The sequence below is a fragment of the Diadema antillarum genome, unplaced genomic scaffold (assembly GCF_040938485.1).
Source record: "Diadema antillarum isolate AM-2024a unplaced genomic scaffold, OU_Dant_1.0 seq00000766_RagTag, whole genome shotgun sequence".
NCBI classification, from domain to species: Eukaryota; Metazoa; Echinodermata; class Echinoidea; order Diadematoida; family Diadematidae; genus Diadema; species Diadema antillarum.
This window is the reverse complement of record NW_027271656.1, coordinates 846,599-869,937: the sequence shown is the minus strand read 5'-3', so window position 1 is coordinate 869,937 and position 23,339 is coordinate 846,599. Positions and strand designations below refer to the sequence as shown.

The following is a 23,339-nucleotide window of genomic DNA, read 5'->3' as shown; positions in this document are numbered from 1 at the left end:
GGAGATTGTGCAAAAATAGGCTTTCGGCGGGAGATCTCCCGTCGAAAACGGGAGAGTTGGAGTCTCTGCAGTCTGTTTATAAAATCTCCACAATTGCAGCAATAATGCAGCGGAAAATTTTGAATTAATGATGAATAATAATAATCATAAAGATATTTGTATAAATTTTAACAGGCATTAGGCGTAAATATTCTTAAATGAATGATACACGCCAAAAAATCAAAATAACAACAACAACAACAACAACATGAGTGATAGAGCATGCATGCAACATTGAACAACTACCACCGTAACGGTACAATTCAGCGCGATCTGGTGGAGACGTTAGATCCTTTCATGTTTAGTCATTTTAGTGACTTCGTTTGCCCACGAAATGGCTTCAAAATTGGACCTCGATCTTAAGGCATCATCAAGGCCAATATGGCTGGTGAAGGTAACGAATCTGTAGCATAAGTCATAAGTATATTGGGTTTCATCTTGCGTCTTGGAACAAATGCGTAGAGAATAGAAACGTCGAATTGAACACATGGGACTGTTAAAACTTAAGCAGTGTATACAAATTTACAACCACGCTCGTGTGTGTGTGTGTGTGTGTCTTTATTCCCCCATCCAGCTTGATCCAGCCACATGCGTTTGGTTGTAATTTAGCCATATACGAAGTGACTGGATACAGCCACTATTGTGTCGCTATTACCAGGCATGCATAATATCCATACACATGGAAGAGTTGGATATTGTCATGTGTATGATGGCCTGGTGGGGAACCCGCTGCGCTGTGCTGTGTGACATAAAGCCACCTTAGGACGTGTGACATTATCCATGTCTTACTCCTAGGTGACCATGAATATTGATATCGATAATCAACCTATTGTAATCAACCTATTGTAATCAACCTATTTGGCATTGATTATTTTGAGGACTTCCGAATCTGATTGACTGTTATAGATTCACAAGTCTACGGCACAAGCTCATGCGACATGCTCATGTTCACATTTATTTGTTTTGCGTTGATGTGGAGAGTGGCGCTGGCGGTGCTGACACTTGGCTATCAGCTGAAGCCTTGATATACCAAGACTGAGCATTGCGGCTGATCCTAATCAATCGGAAGTCACCCATGGCCCAATCTATGGTACATGTAACTTTATCAAATCCATCTTATAAAACAAAGATGAGAATGGAGTGAGGGGGAAAAAAAGAGCATTGTGTTTGTGGGGAAATAGAGTTGTCTAGAAGGTTTGATAAATGAAATAAGGAACTTTTGTATGTACATAATATTTGGCCTGAAATTCAACTGATAAATGAATTGTCTTTACTTATCCTCAAACTTATTTTGATTGAATGCTATTTATTCGTTAATGGTTTTGAATTAATTCTTGAAGCATGAAATTTAATTTTTGCTTTCCCTTCTTCAAGGTTCCGAAGTATGTAGCACAGCGATGGGAAAAGTCAGAGAAAGGTGGACATATTGGAAAAATTCGCATTGGAAAGTAAGTCTGCTTGCAGGCATGCCTGAATGTCTACGTATCATTGATTGTATAGTATTTGAAATCTTAAAACGTTTCATAAATCATGCAGAGAATATAGACATTATTATGCACATTTCAAGCTTTCAGTGTCATACTATGATTGTTGTTACTTTAAATCAATTCATGTAATGATAAATTGCACTCCATTGATCAATAAAGTACAAAGTGTAACTTATCTTTCCTGTCTTTTAGTTGGTTATGTCCATTTCTACCCAGTAAGAGATAGCAAAGAATGTTTTGAACCTTGAAGAATATTGTTAATGAGTGTACAAAGATTTTGGTTAATCTCGAAATACCTTCTTAGTGGTTTCCAACTGGAGTTTTGACTACCCGTTTTATTCTGCACAATAAAGTGTGCCTTGCATGCCTCAGGCACTTCAATTGACCTTTATTAACATCAAAGCCCCAATTTCAAAAGCCAGTATTTGATTTGTCATCATTTATTTTGGTGGCCAGTGGGTTGTGAACAGTCCATGTTGATGAGTTCTGTACCAATATATCAAACAGCTGAAAGCTGAAAAGCTCTCCTTTCACAACTTATTCTACCAAGAGAGAGAGAAAAAAAAGGTTCCTGTTGACTGTTTTTGGTGTGTTTTTGAGATCCAGGGTCACATAAATTGTGAAGAAATATAGTCGAAAAACCACTGAAAAACATGTTCTGTATTTTGTTTCCTGTCTTTCTAATACAAACTGATTGTTTGAATCTGAAATGTTAATGCTTCCTCGTCCTTTATCAGGAAATTTGGGAAACCAGATATCTCCTTGATGATGGACAGCTCACTGGCCAAAGTCAAGCTGAAACCTGAGGATCCCGAAATACCAGAGGAGCATAAATTCCAAGTAATGAGTGCAGCACCAGGAACCATGATGGTCTATTCCCAAGGCTCAGGTGGTAAGTTGATCACCCCTCTCTATGCTATGTATAGATATGATTCTTGTGAATATCTTATTGGTAAACAGTAACTAGTGGCAGTCACACTGGCAAAACTTCTCAAAGTTTTAAGTTCTTGAAGTTTTGCCAGTGTGATCGAACACTTCTCTTGAAATTCCGTGCAAACCACTGCAAATCTTTTCGGTGTTTGTGTGCTCTGAATATATGCAGCTGAAATTTCAACAGATTTTGGGATGTGTTTAATGTGAAACTGAAAGGTTGTGAAAATCTTCCCTTTCACATAAAGATATATGTCAGTGTAAACAATATTTGCATAATGGTGAAAGAAGGCCTATTAGAATGTTTAACAGGATATCAAGTAGTGATCCAAGATACTGGCATTATTCATTCATAGAAGCTGCTGTGTCATATGAGTTGACACTGAAGGGGTTAATCAGTTGTGATGCTGCATGTGATGGTATTATCTTCAGTTCATTCATTCCTAGGGGCATTCGAGTGCATGTACAAAATGTAGTCTAGGCCAACTGAAAGGCAACCCTTGCCACTGAACCTCTCCTGCAACATGTCTTTGATCTTCTGCAGACAAGCTTGCCATCGAAGGAAAGGTAGTGGAGAGACTTGAGTGCAGACCAGTCAGAAATGAAACCTACATGGAAATGAAGAGGTGAGGTGTTTTTTTTTTCTCTGTATGGTCTATTGTATGAAGCATTTTTGTCTTCTCTCTTTTTGTGTTTTTTTTCCAATGTTTATTTGATGCCAATAAGATGTCCAATATTAAGAAGTGTTGCAGTACGTAGTAGCCAATGTCCTATTTTCTACGAACCATAGTTTTCACTAATACTGTAAAAGTGGACATTTTTATGGTGTTGAAATGTCCATGTATTTCACACAACCAGAAATTAGCGCTAAAATAAAAGCACACATATATTTTGGCTTGCTATATGTTCCGGTACTTAATGTCTCGATTCGGCAGAATTAAAAACATGCCAAACTAATCTTATCTGGCGGAGCGCGAGAAATAATTCACACAAAAATATCCACTTTCACAGAGTGACTATGTCGTAGCGTTACTTGTGCTGATGAGCGTTGAGATCTTTGTTTCAAAGTGTAGAATATTTTTCACTACATGCTTTTTTACCAACTGGCATGCCAGCTAGAGTGCTTTCTTTTCTGATATGCACAGATGTCTGAAAAGTATTGTCAATGATTTGAATAGAGATTACCTAATCCCCCTAATCCCCATTGTGTCATCATGGCCTTCCTGTTGGACTGAGGCACATTGCTACACCTGAGTGAGCTGGCAAACTTTACCACTAGGTCCAAGTTCAGATAGATTACTGAATGCATAATTATGTAAAAGTTTGGTAAATTAAGCTGATTGCCTGGGTATATTAACCCATTGAGGACAAGCCCTGAGTATACTCGGGCAAATGTTTGTGGGAAATGCGTGTTGTAGCAAAATTAGCCTGTCCTCAATGGGTTAAAGGGTTGAGAAACCTACCAATTTCTGGTTATGTGCAAAAAGTAAATGGAAGAGCAACCATTAGCTTCAGAGCTTGACTGCTCATAAGATTTAAGCCATGTGACATGTGATCATTGCACATCTAACTTACATGAAAAATATATCTTTGTGAATGAAATATGAAGTACACTGTAAAATAAGCCTTTATCTAATTTTTTATTCATTGGTGTGTCCAATCTGTCTTGCAGATCATATACTGTATACGCTAAATATTTCGCGAGGTTTTTATTTTCGCGAATTTCGCGAGTCAGGTGCTATTCGCGAAATTAAAGACACGCGAAAATATTGACTCTGATCCTGATGTGAATGTGACGTACGCGTGTACACTTCTCCGTTCAGTACAGGACTCCACGATTGCGAATTTAACCACTCGCGAAATCGTCGGGAATTCCTAATTCGCGAAAATTTAGACTCGCGAAATATATGGCGTATACAGTATATGAGGGGGCTGTGTTGGTTGAGCCATACACTGTATGTGTCCTTGGACACAGGTGCATAATTCAGTGTCTTGGAGATACTTTTGCCCAAGTGCGATATCATATGACATGAAGAATTGATCTTGCTTGATGTGTTTGAAGTAGTTGTCAACTTTCTACAGAAGGAAGTTTTGCTCTATTCAACCAGGCTGACCCAGTTAAACGTGGCAACTAATTAGGCTGGTTATTGTTGTTATGTCAATAATGTATTTCAATTTGTCATGCCTACTACAGGAAGCAGATTGAACTGGCACACAAACCAAGCAAAGTCACCAAACACTTGGACAAGAGACCGGTGGTTGCTTATAAGCCAATCGCAAGACACAAAGAAATTGTGAGTGACAAATGATTAAAAACCATTGTTTTCAATTCAGAATCTATCAGTCCATTCTCATATTCATAAAAAATGTTTCCCCTTACGAATTTTGCATCATTCTTATGAAAGATTAATGTTCCATCTGGGAGAGGAACAGACACATTGGACTTTGCCTAATCCAAGTTTGATCTCTCCTACAGATTACATCTTTGTCAGATCATAATGTTGCAATATTTTCACCAAAGCAAGTTTGAATCTTGCAAAAGGTGTTGTATAATGGATCGACCGTCAGAAAACTTCATACGACGTATACCTCAAGGCAGTGACTTCATATTAAGGAACCACTGGAATGCTGTGATATTTTGATCAGACACACTGGTAAAATAGTCGGGATTATTAACTACTCAGATTTACATATGTACCAGTAGGCAGAAGACCAGTGTTTATCAGACAGGACTGACGATACAGATAGGTATCAAACATTAAGAGAAAAGAATACCATGAATGCAACTGCTTCATAAGAAAATGATATCAGTTGAAATAATATGAATGAAATAAATGAAGTATCTAAAAACAAAGTAAAACAAATTGGTCCTAATAAAAGGTGGGTCCCACCTTTTATTAAGACCTCCCTCTTGCGAGATATCTCAGCCATTTCAAAACCAGTTTTCGTCCAATAAACTTTGAATTCCTCTTATAATTGTATGTTCTTTAATATTTTATAAGGCGTTTCTCATTATCTACCAAAAAAGTTGGAAACCCTGAAGCAACTCTCAACCGAGATTATACCATCCCTTTGACAGTGACCTTGCAGGTGGCATATTGTGAATCAATTTTTTGTCTGTGCTAGGTGGAATACGAGAAGAAGAAGAAAGAAATGGGTAAGAAGCCTCGGATGGAGAAGGAGAAGGTGATGGATATCCTCTTCTCTGCATTCGAGAAGCATCAATACTACCAGCTTAAGGACCTCTCTAAGATCACCGAGCAACCAGTGGTGAGTACATGGGACTGTTTCATGAAAGTCAGCAGCCCTAACAAGTTACCATGCTCTGACAGTTACCGTGGTAACTGTCGGTGACTAGAGCTTCTCAGCCAATCAAAGCCGAGGATTTTACTAAAATTGTCAAGAGACTGACAACTTGTCAGGGCTGACAACTTTCATGAAACGGTGCCCAGGAGTAATTTCGATATCTGGTAATCATGAATTTCACCAGTGCAGAGTTGGAGCATGATGGAATCATTTCTTCAGAGAATGAAGTTGGGCTGCACACTGTTAGGGTGTGAAAGATTGGGGGATAAAGTGTCTCCTATGAATGCCACACTTTCGTCAATTGTGATCAAGACCAGGTGCACATGAATCAAGCCCTAGCCAGCTCTCACACTATGTGACGTACACCCTTTCGCTTTATATGGTGAAGAAAGTATACTGAAGGTCCACACAAGCCTATGTCGCTCACAGACCTTGAAAAGCATTGTGTTTCACTGGGACAAACTAGAGATACTTATTAACTCCTACTTGTATTTGGTGCTGTATCTCATCATGATGTTTACATTTCATTGTAAAAGTTTCATAAATTAGAATATAAATTTATGTTTTACTCGTATACCATTATTCACTCACAGAATTATCAAAAGCCTTTACATTGCTAAATTTATAACTGGTTGGTATATTGGCAACATATTTTTAAAGATGAAGGTTTGTGTTACTTCTCAAAGTGGCAAATAATTTTTTTTTTTTAATGTATGTGTGTGCTAATTTTGTGTAGATCAAAAGACCCTAACCAGTTTCGTCTAATCTTTCTCAAGCATAAGACATGAGGTGAATTTCAGAAGTGTAAATTTCTTGAGAAGATGATCATGTTATATTTGACTCTTGATTACTTCTACCATTGTGTATTGTCTTCCTTCTTATCATCTTGACAGCCTTACCTGAAAGAAATCCTGTCTGAAATAGGCACCTACCACCAGAGGGCACCACACAAGTACATGTGGGAGCTGAAGCCAGAGTATCGGCACTACAAGACTCAGGATGAAGAGATGGACATGTCCTGATGAAGGGAGCTTTTCTTGGTGCACAGCCATAGCTGAATGTATTGCCAAGAGTTTGGATGTGATGGAATTGCAACCTCACCTTCAGTCAGACTTTAAGAACCTTTGAGGAAAAGCAAGTTTATCACATCAGACAAGAGATTTTCTGCTCCGGGGAATATACCTCTGAAAACAGAAGGTATCCGTGTTTTCGTACAGGGGAAGCGACAGATAGTGTGACTGTTTCCCTTTCAGCTGAAAGGACAGGCAACTATGATCCAGTTCTGTGTGGATCACTAAATATGATAACAGCTGCAGTCACACTGGCAAAAGATCGCAACCTTTAAGATCTCGAAGTTTCGCCAGTGTGACTACAAACTTCCCGCGAAACTTCTTGCGAAACTACCCACTCAAACTTGGGATATTTCCCCCATCCCACCACCCAAATAATCTTCTCTATCTTTTGCCAGTATGAACAGTAGAAAATGAAACTTCATGAAGTTTGTTACGTGACCAGTAAACTGTCTGTTTGAAGGGTGTGCCTCCGAAGTGCGCAGTCATTGTGATGAACATGAGTATATTGTTACGTCACGATCGCCAGCTGTCAGACAGCATGCTCTTTCTTCTCTCTTGGCACACGCGCACTCGTTGCCCAAACTTCTTGATCCAAAGATCGAGAAGTATGGCTGCCAGTGTGAACGAACGACAAAAGATCATGAAGACTTCGTGATTTTAAATGACTCGATCTTTTGCCAGTGTGACTGTGGCTTCTGTGTAAACTGGTCTGCCATTGACCAGTTCAGAGAGAGAGTTTTCTTACATGCTGTATGAAATACAGTGGTTCCTACATTTCTCTCACCTATAGGTTGCATTGAAAGTGCACCTGTGGTATGTAAAGCAGCTACATTTCACAAGGCAGAGCTGCAATTCATCCTGATGTACAGTATCACATTTGCTTTCCAATACAAATAAGTATCCATTCCAATGAGTAAGATTATCCATTCAAGGGGGCATTTCCCCCAAGTATAATTGTCGAGTCAGCAGATTCAGAAAGACAAATGAGACATTGAGTGGAAATTTCAGAAGAATCAAGACGATCCATTTCATTTGGAGATTTGGTTTATTGTAAGTCTCTGTGTTGCTCTCTGTACATAGGAACTATACAATAATGCTTGGTGTCCCAATAATGGAATAGTTGGAGATATAAGGAATTTCACAAATCTTTGGGTTTTGTAGTTGAAAACTATACATATTTCTGTGACCTTTTCCTGAGACATGTTTAGGTAAATATTATTGTCTGTGCCTTCTAGAAAAGTAGTTTGGTCAAATGCACTACTGTACAAGTGGTTTCTTTCGCATACAGATACTTTCGCGGTTTCCATCGGTGCCGACTTTTTCGCGTGTGTTTAAATTCGCGGTCAGGAAAATATGTGAATTCACAGTCGGCAAAAACTGTTTTATTTTGCACATGAAAACCCAAACTTTCATCCAATCATTCCTTTATTTATTAAATAGAAATTAAAATTCAATGCAGGCTTACCTGAAATCCCGTCTCTCGGGTACTTTTTAACATGCTTGTACCTACAGTATCGCTGTGTGTGCTAACCATCAATACACTCAATAGGTGGAATCTTCGTGTGTGCATGTGCGCAATAGCATTGTAACAAGCGGTGAGATCAAAACATTTTCGCGTGATTAAATTCGTGGTTCAACCTCAAAGTGCTAAAAGCGCGAAAAAATAAAACCACCGCGAAAGAAACCACTTTTACAGTATCAATATCCTAGAAAAATTAATTCCAGTGAAATTTCTTTATATTTTCTTTCTTTCGTTCTACTTCTGCGGCATTGCAATTTGTAGTAGAGTCCCATCCAGAGAATGCAGCACACAGAATTCACTATTTAAAACCATGAAATAATGATAACTTCTGGTAAAATTTTCTGATTTCTAAGGATGTCAACAAATGTGTTTCACTAATCTTTTTTCATTACTGAATCCATGTGTTGATGTATGTTGGGAAGTTCCTCCTGTAAGGCATTTTTAGCTCATCGTGTGCAAATTGCACGAGGTTGAATATGCCATGGAGTAGCATTTGGCATCTGTCCCATATTATACAAATAGTGAATGGTCACGAGTGCGATGGTACAAGATTTCGCATGAGGTGAAAGATAGAGGCCCTGTATTCAACAAGGTGAAGCCAAGTTGAATAGTGCACCTCATCTTTCGCTGAGTGCGAAATCTTGCTCCATTGCACGAGTAAAGACCATACACTACCGGTATTAGTTTTATACAACACCTCGAACATCAAAAGATGTGGTCCACACATATTCTTGAATTTAGCACAGAAATGGCAACCATTTTCCATGAAAAACGAATGAGTAGCGGCACAGTCACAGTCAACGTGTACGTACGCGAAGCCGATCGGTTGAAGTTGTTTACAAAAATGAGCAGAGACTCCAACTCTCTCGTTTTCGACGGGAGATCTCCCGCTGAAAGCCCATTTTTGCAAAATCTCCCGTTCTCCCGCTTGAGATTTAATTTCTCCCGCCCTGGCTCTGTGTCTCCCGCTTAAAATGATTTCTTACTTTATTATCATTGTATGTTGAAAAATAAGCCTTAGATAGCACGAGAGAGCATATAGAACCGAGCTTCCAGGCATGCCAGGGCCCTGGACCCCAGCCGCAAGGAACTTCGCCCTTTGCGCTCGTGATGTGCACTTCGCGCGCACATTAAATTGGAGTCTCCCGTTTGCTAGGGGTTTCAGGCGGGAGAATCTCCAGATCAGAAGGTGCTTTGAGTTGGAGTCTCTGAATGAGTGACAAAAGTACACACTTGCATTGCAAAAGCGCGCTTGTAATTGTTGAGTGCGTGCAGCAAATGTTTGTTTATTGTGACATCAGAGCTGTGCGATGGATCAAAAACTTAAAGTCAATCGTGAGTTTAACATGGTACTCAATGAAAATGGGTGACGTCAGCCATGCGCTATCCATTTTTGCTCAAACAAAATTGCACGGCTGACAGCCACAGCGTGCAAAGGAACTTTTAACTAAATGTCACGTGATGGGCAATCGACCAATTTGATAGCTACATTCTTTTCAGGTGTTGTATAATTCAACACGCTTCTTGCTTCATGTCATTTTCATTTGTGCTCGTTAAAATGGTGCTAGGTGGAGGATTCAATATTTCTACTCAGCATATTGAATTTGACATATCAGGCTAATATACGCAATTTTATTTGAAATTAAAAAAGATCTTCAATCATTAAACAATTTCCTTTTATTTTCTGTTTTATGTTATCGAGCCAAGTGGGATCTACAGTACATTTTAACAGGATTATTCTGTTTTTTATTTCAAAGGTCAATTTGAATTTTTCAGATAATTTATTCAGGAAATTACACAGAATGCTTCTGAATAATTTGTTGACTGATTATGATTTTGTCTTTATTCATCTACTTGTGGTAGATTTAAGTAACATGCACAAAGTGTTGATGTAATTATTGTCTGAAACCTCAAACAGGCCAGTTTCTACAAATTGATTAAAGACACACCCTACCCCTACCCCTTCCACCCCCCCCCCCCCAAAAAAAAGGGGGGAAATGATGTGGAAAAACGAAATCATCAAGAATGTCCACCAATATGTCCTCACTTCCAAACCAATATAGTAAAAAAGGGAAAAAAATTAAATCAAGGCATTTGCTGTAACTGAATAATAAATAAGTGCTTTGTCATGTCATTGACTGTGGTTTTTATATGTTGTGTCCATTGATTTGATGCATTTGAATGTTAAATGCTTCAGAGACCTTCATGAATAAAAGAGTGGATTGATTGTAGACTTAAGTAGTGCATTGTCATTTTTACAAAATATCTGTCTATTGGAAAATCATGGCAATGAGAGAGAATGAGAAGTGAAAGACATGTGAAATTTCGAACGATGAATAGTGAAGTGAAGCGAGAGAAAACGAGTTGGTAAGCAATTGAGAACGTGGACCTGGGAGGATCCTAAGGGAGGGGGAGGAGGGGATGTCAAGCAAAGAAGCGAAGATTGCCCCCCCCCCCCCCCCCCCAAAAAAAAAAAAAAAAAAGAAAGAAAGAAAGAAAAGAAATAGATAATTCAGAAAATATACATTTTAATCCTGCTGATGAATTTAAGAATCTATCCTACTGGAATGGGTCATCAAAATGTGTGATTTGAGGAAATTTGGCAAAGGGAATACTCCATTGATTGTTTCTTTTGTTTATAACCAACAGTAATTGATGTAAATATGTAGGTTTCAAGTTTAGGAATGGTATATGAAATTCTGTGAAATGATAAAGTTCTTCATTTACAACATTCCACACGGAGCGTGATGTGTTTAAACATTCCATAATACACATGCAACTACATTTCTTGAAATTCATCAGCATGATAATATTATTGTGGTTTTATGGTACCGGTAATGCAAAAATAAAAGATATCAAAATCTGGAATATCACTCAGCCTATAACCTTGTCTTTCGAGGACTGTAATATACCATACATTAAACAAGGACTGGTTTGATTGTGTGTTTGCTTTTTTCAGAGAATTTCACAATAGGCCTACAAGAAAAGTTTTTTCACTTCTCTCATCTCAGCGTTTAAGCCTTTATATGCCCCCACGGGGCAAAAAGGTGTTATTTTCAATAAAGTTCAATAAAGTTCAAGTTGACGATTGTCAATAGCTCAGCGGCTGTACCAAGCTTAGTCTTCTGTTTTCAGACCCTTTTTGCGTATGTGTGTGCGGACCGTCCCGAAATGTGTTTATTTTACTGACTCAGCGTTGTATCGTGTGCCCACCATGCTGTGACCACCGGGTTTGCTGACGATGAGCGATAGAAATTTGACGTGACATCCGTGATGACAGCTTGATATACAGGACATCAACGCAGCTCAGTGCCTTGAAACGGTTAAATTTAGTTATCAACTTGAGAAAGGCGAGGAATCAGTTTGCGAATGGAATTGGTAAGATTACCATTTGTGTCAGTCCCATGCATTGTATAATATGTTTGTGGGATATCATACCATTCTGTCGCCATGCCTGTGGCTGTGCAGTAGTTAACTGCAATGTGTCGTGCGGGTAGGGGTACGACTACGTCACGTACGTGCCTCGAAAAGTGACACAGACAGGGTTTCTAGTCTGGACTGTAGTGGTTGATGAATACAGATTTGGCCTACAGGAAAGGCAAATTGTTTAATATCTTGCCTTGGTAAAATGTAATTAGGTGTTCATATACACTGTATGAATGATTTCCTCACTCTTGCTAAAATGTTAGAACTTTTTCCTCCGCAGTCATGGCAGTGCGCGTGCATCTGTGCGTTAGCAAGCAAGGTTAGGTTAGGTTTATGGTTAGGGTTAGGGTTGTATTTATGATTAAATTAGTTGAGGGACATTAAGGAGCTAGTCTTTCCAAGAATAAAAGGGAGAAAGAAAAGAAAGAACAAAGGAAAAAAAAAAAGGAAAGAAGGAAGGATGAAAGAGGATATGATGTGGAAATCGGTCCTGCTGCCCCTGCTGTGCCAATCGTGCATGAACGCCGTTTGGCGGTGCCTCCAAAAGTACAATTCACTTTGGGGCTGTGCATGTGCCCCTCAATGAATAGTGCTGATTTTTAGTCACCTCAACCCATAGTTTTAACCAGAAACTCTCAAATCAGAGTATATTGAAGTATCTGTGACACATTCATGACTATATTAAAAGTAAGTATTGAACAAACTTGACTTTTAAGATATAGGGCCTACCAGTAATAGTTTTATCCATCAGAGATGATTTGTATCTAGGTTTGAGCTGTTTATTGTGTTTAGGAGTAGCTAGAACTGCATATAGTAGTGTCTTGATCTGGCATATTTTTTTTTTTAAGTCAGTTGTAGGTCCTCATGATGGATTCTTGTATACAAGCACAAAAATTTCTTCAGTGAAGTGATTTTTTTCCGCACAGCACATTTCATGATCAAGTTAAAGGCCATTTTCATTTATGCCAGGAATTAACAGAAGTCTAAATTTCAGTCAATTACTGTGCCTCAAAGGCAGTTTTTGTCTCGCCCACTGGAGGTGAAGGCGAGACTAAGGGATCCAAATGGCGTCCGTCCGTCGTCCGTCCGTCGTCCGTCCGTCGTCTGTCGTCCGTCATCCGTCACAAATGTTAAAGTTTACCTGCAAGACTCTCTTATGATGCATAACTTGGCAACTGTTACAGCAATGGCAGCCACACTTGGGTGATAGAAGCACTGGGGTATCTTCATGTTATGGTGTTGTCAGAGGTCATGTGATGATGTCAAAGGTCATTTGAGGTCATATATTAAAGAGTATGTGCAAGACTCTCTTTTCTATGTTAAAGTTTACCTGCAGGACTCTCTTTTGACAAATAACTTCACATAAGTTGCTTGGATTACAACCTAACTTGGGTCATAGATGCACTGGGGGTACCTTCATGTTATGGTGCCGTTGGAGGTCACAGGATAAGGTCAAAGGTCATTTGAGGTCATACGTTAAAGTTTACTTGCAAGACTCTCTTATCACATGTAACTCGACACATGTTGCTACAATGGCAATCAAACTTGGGTGATGGATGCACTGGGGGTATCTTCATGTTATAGTGCCGTAAGAGGTCACCTGATAAGGTCAAAGGTCATTTGAGGTCATATGTTAAAGTTTACTTGCAAGACTCTCTTATCACACGTAACTCAGCACATGTTGCTACAATGGCAATCAAACTTGGGTGATGGTAGATGTCTCTTGGGAAATTGAAGGTAACCACAAGGTCAAAGGTTACAGACAGGGTTCAACGAACTTTTAGGGCCCAATGTTAAGTTTTTAGGGCGCATTTTGTTTATGGCTCATAACTTTTGATCCCTTTGTCCGTTTGTGACCAAACTTGGATGGAAGATGTCCCTTGGGGAGGTGAAGGTCGTCACAAGGTCAAAGGTCACAGACAGGGGTCAACAAACTTTTAGGGCGCGTTTCGATTGTGGCTCATAACTTTTGATCCCTATGTCCGTTTGTGACCAAACTTGGACGGTAGATGTCCCTTGGGGAGTTAAAGGTCATCACAAGGTCAAAGGTCACAGAAAGGGGTCAACAAGTTTTTAGGGCCCAATGTTAAGTTTTTATGGCGCGTTTCGATTATGGCTCATTACTTTTGATCCCTTTGTCCGTTTGTGACCAAACTTGGATGGTAAATGTCCCTTAGGGTGTTAAAGGTTACCACAAGGTCAAAGGTCATAAGCAGGTCAATTAACTTCTGGGAGTTGTAAAAAATAATAATTCTTTGTACGCGAATGGGCGAGACACAATTTGGCGATTGCCTTGTTTTGTTTTGTTCTTGTTTTGCATTTGAAATGTGTTGTATCTCCTTACAATAGTTTTTGATGATCTTTAATATATCAATCTGGCATTTTGAAAGACATCATAAATTTTCCTTCTGCCAGTAGCCTCCTCCACTCCTGATTCCTCCGAGGATAGAATTGATAAAATGCCTGAATTTTGAACATTGCAATGATCTGTGCCAATTATTTTTCTTCTGTCATGTAATAAAAATAGTGATTTTCATATCTTTCTTTTATGTAATCAGGGTGGTCCACAACTTGAAATTTGAGCTTGTTGCAAGCTCAGAATCTGAGAATATTGCAGAAATTGTGTGTGCGCAGAGCTCACATCACGAGCACGTAGTAAGCAATATTTCACAGCTTATCTCTCTTTGTGCTGCTTACATTCATTGTTGTCTGTCATGTTTTGCACACAAATATCTAAGTACTGGGTCAGGTAGTTTTATGTTTCTTATGTTTTGCACATGTTTTTCAGATGTTTGAATGCATTTTATTTTGAGCTTGTTGCAAATTCTTGAGGATGTTGGACAACATGTTGCTGGATTTTGAGGATGTTGCACAAGATTTGAGGATGTTGTCACACATGAATTTGAGCATATTGCAGCGACATGCTGAAACCCCTCGTGGACGACCCTATGTAATCATGGTCCAGTTTGCTACGAGGAAGGAGCTATACCCATGTCAAGACACTCCCTAAGATTTAGATGACTATGAGCATAAGTCAACTGTAATCCAAAGTTTTTCAAAGATTTGCAGTCACCAGTACTGGGAACATACATCGATGCAGGGTTACTGTAAGTAACCCTAAGTTCAATAATTCTCCCATTGTGCACAGCTTTTCTAGCAAGGATGGCTGCTGCGTCACTTGTCTCAGCTATGATGTGATGGTCATCAATGCAAAGTAGACAGGAATAGCATATGGTGCCCAGTATTTTTATCGTCACTGCTTCAGCAATATTCAAATTAACTTACTCATGTTGTAATTTTGATGATCTGTAGAGCATAATTAATTATAATTAATTTCTTTGTAATTGAATCTGGCATATTCTTCAATGTCACCGTCAATGTACATTTAAAGTAAACTTGGTCGGCTGATGCAGTGAAATCTGTACTTAGATTGAACTGCTGAGAATAGAAGGTACCAAAATTAGGTGTACATGTTATTATCATATTAAAAAAGAAAAGAAATAATGATTTGAGTGGCGATCAGAGTCGCGTCTCTTTGATTCATTGTTGTCACTGTCAAATATTTCAAAATTTGGGTGGCCGTCATTGGCAAAAACTTAACATGTACCTGTGCATGCATCAAAATTTGACTTGAGGTCAACTATTCGCCACCTGAGCCCGTGCTTTCAAATTTTGAGCTACTAGAATCGGTTCAGTGTAGTTCTTTCCACGGCTGGGAAAATGTCTTCATCCCTCCAAATGCTGATCTGAGCCAAAATCTCTTCTTATTTCCAGTCTTCTCCTATTTCAGTCTCGGTCACTTTATTCAAAATAACAAAGAAACTATAAGGTCTGCGTTCAATGTATTAATAACCACACCAAAATCTGTTCAAATTTAAGAAACATCAACTGGGTTAAGCAAGTGATCAAAGTGATTGCACTCAACATTACATAAATGGTATGCTTGCTACGTACAAAGACTACAAGATCTACTTGCATAAACTTCTGTTGATGCCTGAATGTTTTCTTTTGAGACTCAAAAACTATGTCAAATATCTGATTAAGTCAATAAAACTGTACCAGTAAAATGGGTTTGAGTCATTGTTTAAAGACATTCCTTTAAAGAATACTGCATCGTTGGTAGAAAAAATTCTAATACCACTTATTGTTTCATCAGCTGAGCAGTTACTAGTGTACATGTACGCTGTCCTAATGTGAGACTAAGTGGCACCTTAACCTCCTGAAACTATGGTTAAATATGAATTATCAGTAACTCTAATAGATTTAAAATTCTTTCCCATACTGGGGACCATTATACCTAACATTTTTGAAGCATGATATGTCTTTGTCGTTTTAATGTACCATCTTGTTAGGACTTGATACTATGGGAATAGCTGGATCTTTGAATCATCAGTGATAGTTATTATATAGTTAATATTCAAACCTGATTCAGCCTGCTGCCTTTAACATAATTTGTTAATCTCTATTTCTTGTTATGGGGCACTGCATGGTCCAATTTTCTGCAAGCAATAGATTTTAAATGGGTCAAAAATCACATTCTTAAAAAGAATGTGGAATTGTACAAAGGAAAAGAAAAAAAGAAACAATCTGTGATGGCAAGCTGGTAGTAAGGTCCCAGGAAACGAAGAGACAGGAAGAACCCTCTCATGATAGCGATGCAAACAGCTATAAAGCCTCGAGACGGAAACAATAATTCTCAGTTCATTGGCACAGGCAACAGAGATGGCATTACTGATAAAAACAAAACAAAACAAAACAAAATAAAACAACTGAGTGAACAGTTTTGTGCATTTTGTTTAAATACGTGCAAATCATAGATTGCATGAACTCGCACAAATGTGCTTTAAACTCCTTCTCCAGTGTACAAGTGCTGCAGCTGGGTAGCTTTATTTAGTGAAGTTTCAAAAACCTGCTACATTATGCTCATCTGAATGCTACGATCACATATTATTCTCTCATGTTTTTTTTTCACTATAATGGAATGTTTTGTCCTGGTATGGAGTGATTATTTGTCAGCTTTCTTGGTCCTGCTTTTGTCCCTTGGATACCAGTTCAAACCACATGAACCTGCACTTGTATTTCCATTTGTAACCTGGTGATAAAGTTGTACCATTTAGCATTCATCAGGTTTTGTGTACTGAATGAAATAATGGTCAAACGTGGTTGTTGGATACGATCATAGCATGGTTTTTAATCCCCCACCTCCAAGCATGCTCAGGATTGTGGTGTTGTGAATATAATTTTCACCAAGAAATTTGAGTCGAATAGGTCTCCTATTTCCTGAGAGCTACTCTGGTCCATGTTTCAGTATCTACATTGTATCCTCTGTGTATTGGAGCAAGTACCATCTAAATAGCTTACACTGTACATCAAACTGCACAGTCTCTGGAGTTCATAGTGACTCCTTTGTTCTTAAGAGGTCTGCCAGTTTTACCAGGAAGTGCAAATATATGTAGCCAGATAAAAAAAAAAAAATGCTTTGGCGTAACCATTTACATGCAAGGTGTTTTTATCCAATTCGTATGAGCCATTGAGATACATCATCTGTTCATTAATCCCTACATCAATGGGAATATATTTGGTAGTGTAGACATTGACTGTGTGTTTGCTGGGATATGTCAGAAGTAAGTTTGAAAAGGATGCCATTTGAAGTGAGAATTTACATGCAGTGACCTGTATCTATTACATAGATTCTGATCACCTTCTCTGTATTCATAAAAAGTGGTGATTAAGTGCAGTCCAAGGAAAATTGAGGACAAAATGAACTAGAAATACACACAGACTACAGAGGCATTCAACTTGATGTTTCGTATTTGGACTTGTAATGTCTTTTATGACATCACAGGTATTCTGTAACATCTGAAATATTCCATGGTACTGTAGTATAAAATCTTCAAATGTCTTTTTAAAGGGTATCATGTTTTAAAGTGTATAAGCTCCAAGTTACTCTTTTTTGCTTTTCTCATGAAAAAAAAAGAAAAATTCCAGGAAGAATGAAAGTGATAGCAGGATAGACCCATAGAGAATTTAGATATTGTGGTAAGGAAAATAATCAGCACTTCTCAAAACCAAGTCTTTTTTATTTTAACAATCTGACTCACAATCCATGAATTCTAATCATGAGTAGTAATGCTCCTTTTAAATGTCTGGCTTTGTTCACGTGTATCAAAACTGAGACCTCCCCCCTCCCCCCCCCCCCCCAAAAAAAAGGGGGTGGGGAGAGAGATAACTTAACACCACACATCTACATGGCTCAGTATGAACTTAATCATGAAAATATCTTAAATTTAAAATCTGGAATCTTGTGACAACTTTAAGTACAAAAGGTGTGGCAGTGTCCTGATTTGATACTTTAAGCGTAATTCAAGCGTATGAGCTATCTTTATAAAAGTAATATACAGCAGAGGCCACGCAATATTTATAGTGTGTGGGGATCAAAATGTATGATGTATGTTAGTACATGCCAATTGGCATGTACTAAAATACAGATCACTGGTATGCGTTCTGGAAAAAATTAGAGTGAGATGCCCTGTGACAGTCTGTACAAAATGGAAGAAGTCCACATTACGAAATTGAAAAGCATCCCTTTCCATGTTTTATGTGTGAGTTGCCCTACTTTCCTTTTCACTTTGTTATGTTTGTCCATCAGACTGATGTCACAAGTCATTTGCATACACACCATGGCCTAATTATGTGGCTGTTTGCTCTCCCGATGACGACTTGCTGGCTCAGTAAACTCACAAGTCCTCGCCAAGAGTTGGTTTACTCGCGCAGACAATGAAATCAAAGGAGGGAAGGGGGCAGTGCCGCACAATAGCCTTCCTCTCAGAGCCGTTGTGTGGCAATCTTTATGTGTGCTGATATAACTGTGTGTTTGTGAGTGAGTTCTTTTTATTTTGTCACAAGAGTGTGAGTGATGAAGTGGAGTTTTCAGAGAGTCTATGAATTCTTAAACAGTAAAGATGCGCAGTTAATGTGGAAGTGTCCAAGAATTGTTGTGAGTGCGCTATCTGCCTGCCGGTACGTCTGCATACCTGCATCCTTTGTTGTGAAAGTTATTACGGTAATGTATCAAATAGATTGAGTACATATAAAAGTAATAGAAACAGCTTGTGGAAGTGACGACAAACAGGAAGGAATTTAAATCGTTTATGCTTCCTTTTTTTATTCTTGTTAGTTGAATAGGTTAATCTTTTACCCTTTGAAGATGGGCTGATATTGCTATAATACGCAATTCCCATACACATCTGCCTGAGTATACTCGGGACTAGTCTTCAACAGGTTAATTGTCTGTATTGTTCTAATAATTTGTATGACTTTATGTTGTTGTTCATCACAAGAATGAGGGAATAGAGATAAGGTTAGCTGATGTCCAATTATAATTTAAGAGTTTGCTTTACCTGAAATGTACAAATTTGTATGTTACAAATGTACAGTAACTATATGATTGATATGTTATGTATCTTATATACACACAATGATATTTACTTAGTGAGTAAATACTGTAGCATTGGCCAGTTAATGCATTTTCATTCTTTAAAATGCAACATGGAATCTTTTATGATAAAATACAGATATCTATATCATGCTATTTTTAAAGAACCTCAAGTGTTATTTTTCGATATATGATTTTGCAGGTTGCTGTCTCCGTATTATATTCTTGTCTGTTCTCTTCTCTAGTTGTTATGTTAGTCCTGTCTTTGTACATGGTATACTCTGTTCCTCATATGTACAGTGTGCTTCCAAACCAATTTCTGTATTTCTGTGTTGATTTCTGAGGGGCCCATATATTACAAGCATTGTCTTTTCAGTGAGTCTTTCCATTTTCTCTATATTATATATTGTTCACTTTGATGACTTATTATCAGTGTTAAATTATGATCAATATTGTTTCTCTATTGTTGTATATTATGGTCATTTCATAGTAGATTGGTAGCATTATTCTTTGTTATAAAAAAGAGTGAAGCGTATGTTAGTATGTTTTTAATTTGGAAATAAAAAGTAAATTTGAATTGAACTGAAAAAAAAACCTGCTTCACATTGTGTACATTATACACAAAAATGTATCGAAACGTATGCCTCTGTTCTCCAACTGAGCAATCATAGGATCTACTCCATAACCACCAATCATAGCTATGAAGAACTTTTACCTGCATGGCGATGATAGCAATGCCGATTGTTCAAGCCTCAACCAATAAAGCCTCTGAGCTTATAATCATCATTCATTTTTAGGTTGTTAACTCTTATGATTAACATTTAAAGTAAAATATGAAATAAAACATAAGATTGCAATGCTGAATTCAGTTGAATTTCATCATACTAATTCTGTACTCCATACTGGCATATTTTTTTTTTCTTCATTGTACTTTGTTTTCTCTGGTTTTCAGTGGTATATGACTGCAGACTCATAAACAACCTGTGCTTGCTAGTTCAAATCCTTTTTTATGCCTCCGCCACGAAGTGGTGCCGGAGGCATTATGTTTTCGGGTTGTCCGTCCGTCCGTCCGTCCGTCCGTCCGTCCTTCCGTCCGTCCGTCCTTCCGTCCATCCGTAATGAATTTTGTGGACAGGGTAACTATCAAAACCTTTTGAGGTAGACTAATGAAACTTGGCATGTATGTGTATTAGGGGGTGAAGTTGTGCCTATCAACTTTTGGGTGCACATGCTCAAGGTCAAAGGTCAAAAGGTCAAGTTCAAATGCTTAAAATTGCACTATTTCCCCCATATCTATGCAATGCCTGAAGATATTTTCTTGAAAATTAGTGTATACATGTATTACCCAATTAAGATTCTTTGGTGAAAGTTTGGGGTCATGAGGTCAAAAGGTCAAAGGTCAAAAGGTCAAGTAAAATGTTAAAATTTCACTTTTTTCTCTGTATCTTGGAAATTGTTCAAAGTATCTTTATGGAACAAAGTATACATGCATGTACTGACTGTCAGTAGTTAGCTAGGGAATTTGGGGTTTATGGGGTCAAAGGTCAGGGGTCAAAGGTCAAGGGCAATACTTCGAAATTTTACTATTTTCCTTATATTTATGCAATGCCAGCAGGATTATTTTTTTAAAACTTAATGTATGCATGTATATTACCCACTAGAGATTCTCTGGGATTTTTTTTTTTTGCCAAGAAGGTCAAAGATCAAGTGAAAGTGCTGAACTTACTACTTTTTCCATATCTCGGAAGCGGCTCAAGTAATCTTTAAACTTAGTACATATTTATGTATGTTCGGCCTGACAGTGATTCTCTTATGAATCAAAGGCCAGATGAAAATGATAACAATTTACTGTTCAATACAGAAATTGCACTTTTTCTCCATACCTTGAAAATTACTCAAGTGCGTAAACTTATGAAAGGGTCAAAGTCGAAGTTAAAGTACATGCTCTCCTATTCATCCAATTAAACATAGGTCAAGGAAGGTAAACATTCGATGCATTTGTGACAAACATGTCATTTTAATATTTTGCCAATTTTGTGAAAATGTAATCACACATTGTCCACATGTACTATAGACCTATTAGGAGAATCGTGCATTATGGCGGAGGCATACCAGTCGCCATAGCGACATTTCTAGTTTTACATAAGCATTCCCGGACAGAATGATTTGCTCACTTTGTCTCTCTTTTGGCCTTAGTATTAAAATTATGGGTATCTGGAATGCTGGGGTATAATAATAACGGTAGGGCCTTTTGTTAAATAGTACACTGTACTTTATACATGAAAGAGGCTTCTGTAGATGAATGAGAAGGGAGATTATTCTACAAGTATTTTGTTACTACCATTACTGTTATACAGACTGACATTACTATTTTTATCATTATCATCATTGCGGTACAGTTTGCATGCTCACACAAATAATGACAATATAAAACATTAGGCCCTATTATTTTATCATTATCATTTTTATCATTGGTGTTGTATTGTAACCACTATATCCTTACCATCATAATTGCTATCATTGCTATTAGCATATTAATCATCATTATCACTATGATTTTGATGCTGACACTAATAATAATATATTTGATAGCAACAGTAGTACTACTAATAATATCAAATTGTTATCAAGTAGTAGATTGATATTCATATAGTATTATTGTTATCATTATCATCATATAATCACAGATGTGAACCAAAGCACGTGAGTGGCCCCTATACTACCCCTTGCAACGAGCAGCTCTGATAGCAGTGGAGATTCTGTCCTGTGAAGTTGCTCTTCCCCCTGGCATAGACATGATAGTATGTGGAGTGAAGCTGTAGAGACACACCACGCCAGTCTTCTCACTGTGAACTAGTCTTTCCCCTGGCAGCTCTTGAGGCCTCAAGCAGGGAGTAGCGAGCCAAACTCTTGATGCAACGGGCGGCGAACTTCACAACCGTTTTCCCCACTGTCTTGTCCTTACACCAATCAGAGCAGTGCATCTCTTCCACAGCTGACCTGGCCTTGTTCCTACCAGGATATGAAGAACATCATGGTTGTTTTGATGCAGAAAGCCCAAGTTCTCGACCATCATAGCATGTGTCTCCCAGCCATGAGATGGGACTTGTATTAAGCTGAAAGAGCAGAGCTGACCTGACCCTGTAAATTTTCCCCTGCCGGTGGTAAAGGCCGGAGAAGGGCTGGCTGTGTTTTCAGCTCAGACTGACTTCTTGAGACTGGTTTAATCATCTGCTCCTGGGCTGAGCTGAGAGGGTTACATACAGTGAGTACAAAGTTTCTAAAGTGATTGAAATATGCATTCATGAGTTTGTGCTGGGAGTTGTTTTCCCAGAAAAGGGTTATGATTACTTTATTGGGGAAATTTAATGAACAGAATGGCACTGGTAATTGCAAACTACCATATAAACCTAATTAGACAAACTTTGGTTTTTATCCATAATTCCTTGAAAGAAGATATTATGTGTAGGCAGAATGAAGAATGTATGCCGATAAAGACAAGAAACTATACATAAACGTTGAGAGGTAATGGACAAAATTACAGGTTTAAAGTAGATATAGTTTCAGTTTTTGATGATTAAGTGCTTTGTACTTATTCATTCTAAAATGTGTAACTGGATGATTATTTTTGTCTGGCACTCTTGAGATTGGCATCCATCCTGTCTCTATGTCTGGCTGTATACCCCAAATGATTTCAGAACAAAAAAAAATTATTTTGTGGACTTTGTTCATATGTGACCCAGGTATGCTAAATGCTGTATAGATGAGCTGAGTAGATTTGTACAAAGTTTTAAGAGTTCAAGGGTTACTACTGGATGCTGAACTTTTTTTCAACTTTCCATTTGGTCAGTAGGCAAAAAAAGTAAAAAGAAAATGTATTAATGATTTTCATTCCCTTGTTAAACAACATAACACATGAAAAAGGTCTGCTTGTCCCTATGTCATTACAGCTCTTAAATAATTTATTGTTAAGGGCTTTGCTTCATGTATTCTTTAATTCACTATCGAAAGATGGAATTTAGTGAAGGTTTGGCGGCCTGCCATTAAGAGATGTACAGCTTTGTAATATCACCTCATCCAGTGTGCAGATGATCTGACCTGTTCTGTAAAGCAAGAAATAC

The 23,339-nt window shown here is 38.1% G+C and overlaps 2 protein-coding genes across 4 annotated transcripts in view; both read left to right on the top strand.

The window, feature by feature from the left end:
* Positions 1–337: 337 nt before the first annotated feature.
* LOC139738740 (general transcription factor IIF subunit 2-like) lies at positions 338–7,266 on the top strand. The gene is made up of 7 exons (XM_071649379.1): positions 338–433; positions 1,414–1,487; positions 2,264–2,418; positions 3,001–3,082; positions 4,651–4,750; positions 5,583–5,726; positions 6,656–7,266. The coding sequence occupies exons 1-7, from the start codon at positions 374–376 to the stop codon at positions 6,782–6,784; spliced, it is 744 nt and encodes a 247-aa protein (XP_071505480.1). The 5' UTR covers positions 338–373; the 3' UTR covers positions 6,785–7,266.
* A 4,293-nt stretch (positions 7,267–11,559) lies between these two features.
* The window catches only part of LOC139738730 (peroxisome proliferator-activated receptor alpha-like), a 55,480-nt gene continuing 43,700 nt past the window's right edge, over positions 11,560–23,339 (top strand). For 2 of the 3 annotated variants that reach the window (XM_071649371.1, XM_071649369.1), the window contains exons 1-2: positions 11,560–11,735; positions 21,906–22,483. The gene's annotated coding sequence lies outside the window, so the exon portion shown is untranslated. Of the gene's footprint in view, positions 11,736–19,567; positions 19,594–21,905; positions 22,484–23,339 lie in introns of those variants that run through there. The other variant, XM_071649370.1, reaches the window with a different exon arrangement.